Source organism: Muntiacus reevesi, chromosome 22 (assembly GCF_963930625.1).
Source record: "Muntiacus reevesi chromosome 22, mMunRee1.1, whole genome shotgun sequence".
Lineage (NCBI taxonomy): Eukaryota > Metazoa > Chordata > Mammalia > Artiodactyla > Cervidae > Muntiacus > Muntiacus reevesi.
In genome coordinates this window covers 27,161,732-27,175,696 of record NC_089270.1, presented here as the reverse complement: position 1 = coordinate 27,175,696, position 13,965 = coordinate 27,161,732, and the positions used below count along the sequence as shown (strand labels likewise).

Genomic DNA, 13,965 nt, shown 5'->3' with positions numbered 1-13,965 from the left:
AATTTACAGATGTTTCAGGACTAGGATTTTCAGTATAACTAGGATTTTCAGTCTATAACTAAAATTATTCACCTGTTTTTCCCAGACCATTTGTATTATGGACTCCAACTTATCCTGACTTCTCTGTACTTTTATGGATTTTTTTTTTTTTTTCTGTGAATCAATCTTTGATGGCTCAGCTGGTAAAGAATCTACCTGCAATGCACGAGACCCAGGTTCGATCCTTGGGTCAGGAATACCCTCTGGAGAAGAAAATGTCTTACGCACTCCAGTATTCCTGCCTGGAGAATTCCATGGACAGGGGAGCCTGGTGGGCTACAGTCCATGGGGTCACAAAACAGCATGACTGAATGACCAACACGCACATACATATGCCAGAAACCTCCCTGGGTGCTGGCTGGCAATATAGCAGATGCAGCCCACCCTCAGAAAACTTGTAGTTTTGGGGTTTCCCGGGTAGCTCAGCTGATAAAGAATCTGCCTGCAATGCAGAGACCCCAGTTCAATTCCTGGGTCAGGAAGATGCCCTGGAGAAGGATAGGTTACCCACTCCAGTATTCTGGCCTGGAGAATTCCATGGACTATTGTTACAAAGAGTTGAACTGAGCGACTTTCACTTTCAAACTGTATTGCATTTCTTTGATGAGCTTACCTGTCCATATAAAATATGCAGATTTTTCTGGTTCCTATAAAAGATGTTATAGGTCTTCAGTAAAGAATTAAGTTGTTCCCTGAAAAATAAATTACATTCACTTACAGTCAATCTTAGACTCTTTAATGGTAAAAGGCAATAATGATGCTTTCAATTCATAAAGGTATGAAATAGAATGTAATGGTTCAATGGAATCTTTACTATTCTGTCATTTTAATGAAAGTCATTGAAAGCTGAAACCGTCTTAGGATATCACCAAATGTTGAAGGTGTTAATTCATAAACGAATAATCAAAGTAAAACAAACAAAATCTGACCTTTAGATGGTTATTTTCCCTTGGTAAAGATATGTATTAATAATTTCCGAGTTGAATTTGATTTTTTAGAAGTTCTTCAAAATTTTCTGTAATGAAGAAATGACTGGCTGCAAAAGTTTGAATTGAAAATAAAATCTAAAGCAGTGGTTCCCAACCTATTTAAGTCACAGTATCCTTTGAAACCCTGATGAAAGCTTTGGCTTCCCTATGTGGGGGAAGAAAACCTATATATAGACACATAGTTTTGCATGTACAATGTGTGCTAATTTATGTGCTGTTTTGAAAAATTTTCTTGATAAACAAGGAAGGAGTCGTTCTCCACATGGTTTAAGCATAGATTCTCTTTATCTGACAGTAACAAACTGATATTTAAAAATATTCTTTGTCTAAAATTCTAGAGTAAAAGAGAATTCCCTGGCAGTCCAGTGGTTAGGACTCCAGGCTTTCACTGCTGAGGGCTCAGGTTCGATACCTGGTTGGGGAACTAAGATGCCACAAGCCATATGACTCAGGCAAAGAAAAAACAATTCTGGAGTATATGAAAATGAAAGTGAAGTCGCTCAGTCGTGTCTGACTCTTTACGACCCCATGGATAGTAGCATGCACCAGGCTCCTCTGTCCATGGGATTTTCTAGGCAAGAGTACTGGAGTGGGTTGCCATTTCTACACCAATATATTTATATTGGTAGGTAGGATAGTATAGTAGGTAAGATTTGAGATGACTTTATTTTTTTTTTTCTACTCTCATCTCTGTTGTCAAGTTCTTCCAGTTTCTTTTTTTTTTTTAAGTTTCGAGTTAGTTTTATTTTGACAGCTAGCAACTAAAAAAAAAATATTTTTATAAGAGAAAAATAAATACATATCCAAAGGATGGAAAATAACTCCAGACAAAGCAGTGAGGAGAGTATTCTGTAGCAGGAGGCAGCCAGAAAGGAGATTTTGTTTCACATTTCCCTTTCTGTTTTGCAACAATTTCATCAGCTTCAGTTCATCAACTAGTATGTGCCTGGCCTTGTGCTACCCACTGGGGTGGGGCGGGGTGGGCACAGCCCTGTTTCAGGAGCTGGCGTTGCTCCCAAGCATCTCACCTTTGTGGCAGTTGGGCTCTGGCAGTGGGAACACTGGCTCCTGCCACACCTCCATCCTTCCCTTTGGGCCACCATGGCTCAAGATGCTCGTCTCATCCACCTCCCCCTCTGGCCTCTGTCCCCCCCGTTGGTTTAAGCTACCTTCTCTCACCTGGATTATGGCAGCAATCTCTTAAAAGCCTCCCTGTATTTGCTGTCTATTCTCAACAGCAGGAGTAATTTTAATGTAAACCCAAAAACCTCTCTCCTTTGCTCAGAACTTTTCAATATTTTTCATTATGACAATAAAAGTCAATGTCCTTCCAACAACTTCAAAGACCAGCTTTGATCTGGTTCATGTTACACCTTCCACCTCCTTTCTGCTTCTCTCTTCTTCACTTACTGCGCTCTAGCTGCTGGCCTCTTTGATATTCCTTGAGTATTCCCGGCACATTCTCACCCCAGGGCCTTTGTACCTGCTGAACCTTTATCAAGAATGACCTCCAGCCTGCTATCACACTGTCCTTCATTCATTTTCTTCAACTATTTCCTCCAAAGTCACCTTCTCAAAGAGTCCTTCTTTATAACCAAATCTGAAAATTTGCCTTCTCCCAACATTCATATCTTGCTTTCCTCCTTACTTCTGCACCTTGCTCACCATCTAACCTTGTATATATTCTACATATTTATCTAACATTCTGTCTCCTCCACTAGACTGTAGCTCCAAGAGAATAAGCATGCTTTTATATTTTGTTCATGATATATTTCATGTGCCTGGAAGAGAGTGTGGCAAATAGTAAGAACTCAACAAACAATGGTTGAATGAAATGATCAGAAAAAAATATTATTCAGAAAATAAAGCTAAATATATCAAAGGGTGAAAAGTTCTTTTATATCATCAGTTTTAGGGGAGAGATAGCTCATGATATTAAATTTTCAGGTATAGTAATTGCTAAAATCCCTTTGATCTTTAACATCTGTCTCCCTCCCATAAGAATCCTGGCTCTGTGAGGGCAGGGATTTCGGTCTGTTTTATTCATTGCTGTCTTCCCAGTGATTTGAGCATAGCCTTGCTAATGGTAGGCTCTTCTGAATACTGACTGACAGAATTCATTGTATATTGATTTTTATGTTTGAGATCATGTAAACATACTTTCCACTTGACTTTTCTCACTTGTAATTTTTAAGGTACCTATTTTCAAGGATCCGTATACTCCACACAAACACCACAAAAATTTTTCTGCAGAATTACTTTATGCTACTGTACCATTTCCCAACTGGCTTACCTTAGAATTCTAGTGTTGACGAATATTTCTGTTTTAAATATCACTGAGCACACAAGGGATTTTATTTCATTGAAGTCATTGCTGTGGGATAGTTCCTAAAAACTAACATACTGGTAAAAGGCATGAACACTTTTATAGCTTTCATTGTGGTGCCAGGGTGACATATGGAAATTTCCAGTTCACTTGGGATGCAAATCCTGATATGCTAAGCTGTGAGAATTGTAATACAAGCAAATGAACTTTTACATAATCTTATTCCCTCAGCTTCTGCTTCTGATAAAAACTGCATGATAAGGAATAGTACACGTATCCTCCAAAGTATTTACCTCAGGACCATGTTTAGTTAGAAAGATTATTCTCTGGGAGCAAGCTCTTTGGAAAATGTTTCTATATCTGAAAAGAACCAGACTAAATCTTTCTCCACAGAAATAAGTCTCCATATGACCCAACGAGTCAGCAAACTGGTTCCCAGGACACCAGTTTTTATAAATAAATTTTATTGGCATATAGCCACACTAATTTGTACGCTAATTGTCTGTAGCTGCTCTCCTTCTATAATTGCAGAGCTGAGTGATTGTGACACAAACCATATGGTCCACAAAGCCTAAAGTACATATTATCTGACCCTTTACTGAGGTATTTGGTCAATTTATAAACTGTGTGTAACACAAGGTAACTGAAGACCACAGATATATTACATATTTTCCTCACCACAGGCAGGATCTTTCTGACACCACAATGGCACTTTGAAGGATTTTGGCATGCAGAAGAAGGGAAGAGTTTGGTAGAATAGTGTTGGAATAAAATTGGATAAGTTAATGGTGCAATAAAGTGAGGAATTAGAAAATTCAGAAGTTAGGTGAACAGCTATAGTAACAGTGAATGCATTCCAAATATTAAAACCTCATCATGTTTTTATTGTGTGGACCTTACCCAAGGAACTTTTAAAGATGATTAGCTTATGCATCTGATGAAACAATGGACCTAATACAATACTGGGAACACAATATACCCTACAACATTCTAATTCAACTTTTTTTGGGCAACCAGGCCACAAGGAACTGAAGAAATTATTGTCAAATTAATCATTGCTTATCTGATGAATGGTTCAAATTTTGTCCTCTAAGAGAAGACCTGTCCTAACGATCATTTATTCATACACTTGCTGTGTGAACACAATAAAGAGGTCTGACTCTGAGGAGGAGTGAGAGCGTCAAGGAATTGGTGCTGCCTGTTTTGCACTTTGGAGACAAAGGAATAAGCAAGAAGAGTGTGAGGAGCTTACCAGACAGAGAAAGTATTAACAGGGACCTTCTAGATCTTTCCATAGCTTTTGTGGAGCAAGCTCAAAAAGTTGATTTTGAGAACAGGACATTTAGGATAAGTTATGGTAAGTGATGAAAAAGCAGGTAAGAAGCTTGTGAACTTTTTAAAGAAGTTCAGAATTCACCCTGCAGGGAATGGGCAGTTACTGGAGTTTTCAGGTAGAGAAAAATATAATGCTCCTAAGGGCCACCAGGGAACTTATGGCAGATGGGGTAGATTAACTAGACTTTCGCTCAGTCATGTCCAGCTTTTTGCAACCCCATGGACTATAGTCTACCAGGCTCCTCTGTGCATGGGATTTCCCAGGCAAGAATACTGGAGTGGGTGGCCATATCCTTCTCCAAGGGACCTTTCCGACCCAGGAATGGAATCCACATCTCCTGTGTCTTCTGCATTATGAGCAGATTCTTTATCCACTGAGCCATCCAGATTTCAGGGTAAAAAACATGAAGGCAGCAAGATGAGTGGAACCACTGCAAAGGCATTGGGGTGAAGGGTCAAGGCTAAGTTCTATAGAAAGGTGATCAAATGTACCTTGTATACAGAAGACTCTGAAGTTTAGAACAGACCTAAAAACGGTATAGGAATTATTTGGTTTAAGAAATCCAAAGACAATCACTAAAGTGTTATCTAAGCAGTCCCTACCCAGGAAAGGGGACACTGATTTAATATATATGGTGACTTGTCAATAGCAGTTGCAACACATTGTTTAGGATTTAACTTAAATGTTACCTATGTACCTCAAGGCCATGGTTTTTTCCAGTAGTCATGTATGGATGTGAGAGTTGGACTATGAAGAAAGCTGAGCGCCAAAGAATTGATGCTTTTCAACTGTGGTGTTGGAGAACTCTTGAGAGTCCCTTGGAGTGCAAGGAGATCCAACCAGTCCATCCTAAAGGAGATCAGTCCTGGGTGTTCACTGGAAGGACTGATGTTGAAGCTGAAACTCCAATACTTTGGCCACCTGATGCAAAGAGCTGACTCATTGGAAAAGACCCTGATGCTGGGAAAGATTGAAGGCAGGAGGAGAAGGGGATGACAGAGGATGAGATGTTTGGATGGCATCACCGACTTGACGGACATGGGTTTGGGTGGACTCCAGGAGTTGGTGATGGACAGGGAGGCCTGGTGTGCTGCGATTCATGGGGCTCCAAAGAGTCGGACACGACTGAGCGACTGAACTGAACTGAACTGATGGATCTCCCTACCTCATAAAAAAAAGGGAAAAAATAATTTATGTACCTTTTCCTCTCAGCCCCAAAGAATTCTCCACCCAGCCTAGACTGGCTATTTAACAACTGTTCGGTTGTCTTAACAAAACTATTAAATGGGTGATAAGAAATGGATCCCCTATCCAGTCTTCTCAGCTTACAAATTGTCACATCTAGAAGGCATAGGGACACCCAAGAAGTTGACAATGTACCAACAACCTATATACTTTTTGTGGTGGTGGTATAGTCGCTAAGTCGTGTCCGACTCTTTTGTGACCCCATGGACTGTAGCTCCTCTGTGCATGGGTTTTCTCAAGCAGGAATACTAGAGTGGGTTGCCATTTCCTCCTCCAGGGGAATCTTCCCAAACTAGGGATCAAACACATGCCTCCTGCACTGGCAGGGAGATTCTTTACCGCTGAGTCTCCAGGGAAGCCCATTACTTTATGTGCGATGTATAGATTGATTTCCTAAGAAAGCTTGGTTTTTCAAACATGGAATACTGTATCATAATGTAGCACAAGGATTAAAAAAAAAAACAAACCACACTCCTACACAGTATATAACATGAATAGTGTTTTTACAAAACTAAGGAATAACAAGCCTCCATATAAACTGGACTTCTAACTAAATGAACACATAGACTCATAAGCTTCCCTAGCACGGAAGCTGGTACTGTGCATGAGAGTGCAGAGAGAGGACCCTGTTGGATGCAGACGGACACCCTGAGTTAGTCATTAAGGCTTCCGGATAAGTGCTCACCAGGGAGAGATGGAAATGATAGGGGGAATGATGGAGAGATGGATAGGGGAAATGATGCCAGGGCTCCTGTCCTTTTAAAGGTCCCTGTTCCTTTAAGGCTCCTGGCTCAGTTTTAATGAGTAATAGTGGGTCCAGAGCTGACTGTAAAATGCTTAGGTGTACTTTGCCCTTTGTGGTCTGAATGGCATCTGCGCAGCAGATGGGAATTACCCACATTCTGACGTTTGTCATGAATAATGAACTGAGCAAGAAAGGAGTTCCTCAATCTTATCACGCTATTTGGTTGGCCAGAAGAATCACTTTGTATTTAATTTTATAAACTGTAATAAATATTGACACTGGACAGCATGATGGGTGGAAGTGAGTTGTGCCCTCCATCCATAGACAGAATGCAAGTCAAATTTTAGTTGTGAATTCTCTCTCTTTTTAGTAATGATTTGCAGCATAGCTAAGTGGATCTCCAACCCTCTTCCTGGAAATCAAAAAACCCCATCTCATTCTTTACTAAGGGATTCCTATAATTTGAACAAAGGCAAACCAGAAATACACTTGTATGCAGTAAGTGATGTGAGTGAAGTCGCTCAGTCGTGTCCGACTCTATGCAACCCCATGGACTGCAGCCTCCCAGGCTCCTCCGTCCATGGGATTTTCCAGGCAAGAGTACTGGAGTGGGTTGCCATTTCCTTCTCCATTGTATGCGGTAGCCCAACACAAACTTCAGAGCCTGCCACATGACACAAAATAAACTTCAGTGGAAAAAACAATCCCATGTAGTCACCAAAGGCATATTTGCTGTGCTTCGTTAGTTTGTGTTATTTCTGCCTTTTGGAGACTTGCTGAAAAATATTCAGGATCCCGGCCAGGCAGCCACAGAACAACACAGACAACAGCACTGGAAATGGCATCCTGCCTTATGTGTTGCCATGTTTAAGAGCCGGAACCTAGAACATTCGAAACAGCGTCTTCAAAGAGATGAAAAATTAAAGCAGAATCAAAATGCTAACTTGTTCTCTTACAGATTTAGTCACCCCCTTCCACCAAATTTTGTTCATAATGTTATATTTCAGCAATGAGGTTAACAATTTAATCAGTTTCAAAAAACTGAATGTAAAACTTAATTCATAGTGATTTTCATAAACAACATAATGAACATGTAAAATAGCAAATTGATCATCTTCTGGGAATTAAGGTTGGGATTTCTTTTTTTTTTTTTTTTATGTGTTGTAGTTCTATATGCTTTCCAAACTCCATATAGTAAGTGCATAAAACAGTCGATGTTTTCATAATTTCACTTCCGTAAAAATGTAATATAGAGTCCTGTATGTTTTTGGAAAGGTGAACCAGGAAATATGAGGACAAAAGAACAAGTAAAGCCTTATCATTACACTCTTTGCCAAGACAAACAAACCACCATTCCATAGTCCTGACATCTGCAAGAAGTAGCAAGATTCTCTTAACTTCCTTTATCCTTCATTACCGTCAGCTCGAATCCTGGAATTAAAATTGCAAACTCCTTCAGTTCTTCCTCAATAAGCAGCCTGGCTCCAGTTCTTTTTGCCTTTGGCCTCATCTCCTGGCTCAGAAGATGAGGAAAAAAAGCTGCTTTTCAACCTTTGCTTAGAGACTTTCCTCAGTTCTCAAAGTAGGCTATTCATTTCCATTGCAAATGAAAGGATTGGGTTCCATCATTTGAATACTGAGAGGCTGGGGAGAGGAAGCTATCTCCAGTGAAGTAAAAATGCAAAACCAAAATGATCAGGAAGCCCCAAATCAAACTCTCCTGACTTCCTTTGAAGCGCTGCCCTTTCTGCCACCCCTCACAGCTCTGCTCAAGTATCATTAATTACTGCCAGTGGTTGGGAGAATGGTGACTGTGGCTTGTCTTGTTCTTCCTGGCAGTTCTGTCTTAAGGCTAACTCTATTATCAGTGCTGACAACTGATAATAAAAAGGACCTGGGGGCTTCTTGCAATCCATTAGTCACCTAATCAATAAGGTAATATAACCAGACGGATCTCACCTCTGGGGCTTCCCCTGTGGCTCGGCGGCCTGCACTGCAGGAGCCCCAGGAGACTCAGGTTCAATCCCTGGGTCGGGAAGATTCCCCTGAAGGAGGACATGGCAACCCACTCCAGTATTCTTGCCTGGAGAATCCCATGGACAGAGGAGCCTGGTGGGCTCCAGTCTGTGGGGTCACAAAGAGTCAGGCCCAACTGAAGTGACTGAGCACTCAGTCTGGTTGGTTTTTTTAGCCATTTGGTGACTTTTGGGGGTATTCACCATCTCAAAATTACCCCTGTAACAGTGTCCCTGGAGTCAGCTTCTCTCAGGTCCTTAACTCCTCCTAGAAATCAGTTGAGAAGAGAAGGACTAAAGATTAAGGTATAATTTCACAATTTTAAAAAGAAATTTGATGTGACTGATGGCTAGTGAGTTGGCAGAAAACAAAAGCACCGCAAATGTTGAAAACCCCACTGCTAAAGAGAGGGGCTGGGACTGCTCAGAACAATGTCACTAGAGGCTGATGTGACACAGAAGAGAGGATTCAAAGGGAGCGGCAAAGAAGGGCAGTATCATTCATCAAAACACTTGTGCTTCTGAGGAAGACAGGAAAGTGTTTTAGAGGTGACATCTGATTCTGAAGAGAATCTCTTTATAAGTTAGGCATCCCTGATGATTCAGACAGTAAAGAGTCTGTCTGTAATGCAGGAGACCTGGGTTCTATCCCTGGGTCAGGAAGATCCCCTGGAGAAGGGAATGGCTACCCACTCCAGTATTCTTGCCTCGAGAATCCCATGAAAAGAGCAACCTATCGGGCTACGGTCCCTGGGGATAGCAAAGAGTCGGACACGACTGAGTGAACTAGCACACACCTTTGTAAGTATTTGATATTTTAACACATTAGCTTGTTCTCTAACAACCTCAGATAAAGGAAGACACATATCTGCTCCCTTTCTTTCTATGGTCTGGCTTCTGAAGAAGCTTCTGAAAAAAACTAAAAAAAAGAAAAAAATTTGTTGTCTATTATTCCAGTTGGTGGCTGTAATGAACTGCTTCTGTGTCAGACCTCGGTTTCTGTTATCACATGCAGCTGACTTCCTAGGGGCAGCCTGAGCAATATGCACAGGAAAAAGGGAAGTCTTTGCTCTGCTGTTGCTGCTGCTAAGTCACTTCAGTCGTGTCCGACTCTATGTGACCCCATAGATGGCAGCCCACCAGGCTCCTGTCCCTGGGATTCTCTAGGCAAGAACACTGGAGTGGGTTGCCATTTCCTTCTCTAATGCATGAAAGTGAAAAGTGAAGTGAAGTCACTCAGTCGTGTCCGACTCTTCTCAACCCCATGGACTGTAGCCTACCAGGCTCCTCCGTCCATGGGATTTTACAGGCAAGAGTACTGGAATGGGTTGCCATTTCCTTCTTCAAGTCTTTGCTCTATCATCTCCCTTTCTGGCCTGAGACACAGAGAAGTATGGTCTCTAACTCCTTGCCCTGACAAAATTTATAAATCACTACTGATTTTTAGATTTCTATTCTAATCCAAAGCAGGGACTTGAAACTACCTCTCCTTTGATGAAATTGTCTGTTTCTTGTTATAGCCAATTATTTAGGAGAGAACAAAGAAACATTTAGTGCTCAGGAAAATACTGTTTGTAAACTACATCCAGAAAAATTGTGTACCCTTGAACGTGTGGATAACATGAGAGGCAGTGGTGTATGTACTCTGTTAGAGAAATGGTTCTAAAATCGAAGCTAGCATCAGAGTTGCCTGGAGGACTTGTTGGAACAGAACATGAGTGGCACCTCCAGAGTTTCAGTCTGGGGTGTATCCTGAGAATTTGCACTTCTAACATGCTCCCAGGTGATTCTGATGCTGCTAATCCAGAGACCATACTTTGAGATCCATTCTTTTAGAACTCAGGGTGCTGGAAGGGGAAGGGTGGCAGACGGCAGGTTGAAATAGGTGGTCATTCCGACTGAAACTAAGATAGTTACATATAATCAGACCACTCCACTACCTTTTTTTAGCCACACCACACAGCGGACTTCCTAGGTGGCTCGGTGGTAAAGAATCTATCTGAAAATGCAGGAGATGTGGTTTCAATCCCTGGGTTGGGAAGATCGCTGGAGAAGGAAATGGCAACCCACTCCAGTATTTTTGCTTGGAGAATTCCACAGACAGAGGAACCTGGTGGGTTACAGTCCATGGGGTTACAGAAGAGTCAGACACGACTTAGTGATTAAAAAACAGTTAGTTCCCCAACCAGGGATTGGACACATATTCCCTGCATTAAGTGCAGTCTTAAGCACTGGACCGCCCCGGAAGTCCCACCACTAACACTTCCGCCCCTGCTCCTCTATTACTGAGATAAGAAGACGGAGGACACCATCCCCACAGACATTCTCTGGGAGGAGGTTTGCTTTAGTTTCCTATGGCTGTTGAAACAAACTACTGTAAACTTAGCAGCTTTAAACAACATAGATGTATATCTGACAGCTCCACAGGTCAAAAGCTGGTCTCACTGGCTATAACAAAGGTATCTGCAGGGCTGTGTTTCTTCTGAAGGCCCTCGGGGTGGAGAATGCATCCCCTGACTTTCTGCAGTTTCCACAGCCTGCCTACATTCGTTGTCTTTCGGCTCTTTTTCCATTCATCTTCAAAGCCAGCAGGGTCACACAGTCCTTCCTACTCCACCACACTGACACAGAATCTTCTCACATAGCTCTTCTCTCCTCCCACAGTGAAGGATTGGAGCTTTCTAGGTGGCACTATTGGCTCAGAATCCACCTGCCAATGCAGGAGACTTGGGTTTGATCCCTGGGTCGGGAAGATCCTCTGGAGGAAGGCATGGCAACCCACTCCAGTGTTCTTGCCTGGAGAATCCCCATGGACAGAGGAGCCTGGAGGGCTACAGTTCATGGGGTCTCAAAGTGTCAGACACGACTGAAGTGACTTAGCACACAGCTGCTTCTGCTGCTGCTGCTGCCGGTACATGACCCCCTAGACGGCAGCCCACCAGGCTTCCCCATCCCTGGGATTCTCCAGGCAAGAACACTGGAGTGGGTTGCCATTTCCTTCTCCAATGCATGAAAATGAAAAGTGAAAGTGAAGTCGCTCAGTCGTGTCTGACTCTTAGCGACCCCGTGGACTGCAGCCTACCAGGCTCCTCTGTCCCTGGGATTTTCCAGGCAAGAGTACTGGAGAGGGGTGCCATTGCCTTCTCCGTTAGCACACAGCATATGATTACATTGAGCCCATCTGGATAATCCCCCAAATTTAAGGTCAATTGATTAGCTGCCATTGACAGCTAGGGTTGCCATTCCATCGGCAACCTTAATTCCCTTTTGCAATGTAATGGAAAGCATTCAGGGGTTTAAGGGATTAAGGAGTAGACATCTTTGGGAGGCCATTATTCTAGCTATCACAAGACTTAAAGGTAACTCTGTCTATCCAAATATTGTCTGAACAGTTGAGAGGCCTCTTGTTAGAAATCACAATCTGTATTTCAACCAAGATCCCCAGGAAAGTCTGCATGCACATTAAAACGGAAAGAAGCCCTGATGTAGATAATCACTCTACCACTCGGTATGAAACAGTGTTTGAGGGTACCATCCATCAAGCCAAGGGGCTTCCCCAGTGGCTCCGATGGTGAAGAATTTGCCTGCAACTCAGGAGACCCAGGTTTGATTCCTGGGTTGGGAAGATCCCCTGGAGAAGGGAATGGCAACCCATTCCAGTATTCTTGCCTGGAGAATTCCACAGACAGAGGAGCCTGGCCAGCTACAGTCCATGGGGTTGCAAAGAGTCAGGCACAACTGAGTGACTAACACATACACACACACGTCAAACAAAAATACTTAAGTTCTAATTTAGTTCCTTGAGACTGATACTCCCATACTCACTCATCATCAACACACGTTTATTGGAGGATTACTATGTAACAGACAAAATAATAGGTGCTAGGAAGACTGCATTATTTAAACTGATGGGGCCAGTGATGGGAGTTACTTTCTGGAGAAGAAAGATTTAAAAGAGAACAAATAAAGAAATACACTGATTTTACATATGGGTAAGAGGTATAGAAATAATAAAATATCATCCTGTGATGCACCACCTGAAAGACGGCATTTTAGAAAAGGTGATCAGAAGGCCTGAAATACTAAACTGACACCCGAATAGTAGAAAGAAGCCAGCCATGTGAAAAGTCAAGGAGAGGGTACAAAGCAAGAGGGTACAAAGCCATATCCCGTGTGCAGGACTAAACTTGGCATATTTGAAGGAGACAAACAAAGGGATAGTGGCCGAAGATGAGGTTGTAAAGGTTCTTCAGGCCAGGCTGCGTGGGGCCTTAGAGACTCCTTATGACAGGGAGTCTGTGATAGGAAACTTTGAAGGGTTCAAGCAGGATGCTGTGACTTCTCTGTAAAGAGACGTTCTGGCTGCTGGGAGAATGGCTTGCAGGCCCCGGAAATGGTAGCTGGCAGCCTGATTAGGAGGCTGTTGTAGTTGTCCTGGCAGGAGATAGTGATCGCTTGGACTGGATGGTGAGAGGTGCTGGATATTGGATGTGGAGCTGACGGGACTTGCTGTGGGGCTGGATGTAGCGATGAGGGAATGAAACAGTGAGGTTGGTATCTGGCTTCTGTTCAGATCTTGCTTCTCATTTTTCCATGATTTAAACTTTCAAGTCTTTCTAATACATGCCCCATCGATTTTTTTTTTTTTAAGAGCCAGTTAAAAAGTAAACACAAGTGTGCCACACAATACCTGTTGCAGTTGCAGTCAGCAGTTGCAGGCTGACCGTATAAGGACACCCTTTGTGTATGAACAGCAGGGGAATTTTGTACTTATTGGGCTTCCCAGGTTGCTCAGTGGTAAAGAATCTGCCTTCCAATGCGGGAGATGCAGGTTTGATCCCTGGGTTGGGAAGATCCCCTGGAGGAGGAAATGGCAACCCACTCCAGAATTCTTATCTGAAATATCCCATGGACAGGGGAGCCTGGCAGACCATAGTCCATGGGGTCGCAAAGAGCTGGACATGACTGATCACACACACAACGATCACTACCTTGACTTCACAGTCTATGTCCCTGTTCCCTCGAGATGGGGAAATAATCTATCTATTTAGCTAATGAAGACTTTCAGTTGTTTTTACTGATGTGTCTTTCAGCCACTTGGGTCATCAGGACTGTCACTAGAGTGTCTGAAACACAGCAAGTGGTCAGTGATCCTTGGGGCCACCTACGTGAGCATGGACTAGAGACCGAGACAGGATTCTCCTGAGCCACAGGCTCTGACGGCTCTTCGATAATGCCACCACGACTAGGACCACAGATTCTCGTTATAT

General features: G+C 42.7%; 1 protein-coding gene across 6 annotated transcripts in view; it reads right to left on the bottom strand.

Moving 5' to 3' along the window:
- The window catches only part of RASSF6 (Ras association domain family member 6), a 64,977-nt gene that overhangs the window by 25,852 nt on the left and 25,160 nt on the right, over positions 1 to 13,965 (bottom strand). For all 6 annotated transcript variants that reach the window (XM_065914088.1, XM_065914085.1, XM_065914086.1 and 3 more), the window contains one exon: positions 653 to 731. In XM_065914088.1, the coding sequence (XP_065770160.1) occupies positions 653 to 731 (79 nt within the window). The remainder of the gene's footprint in view (positions 1 to 652; positions 732 to 13,965) is intronic.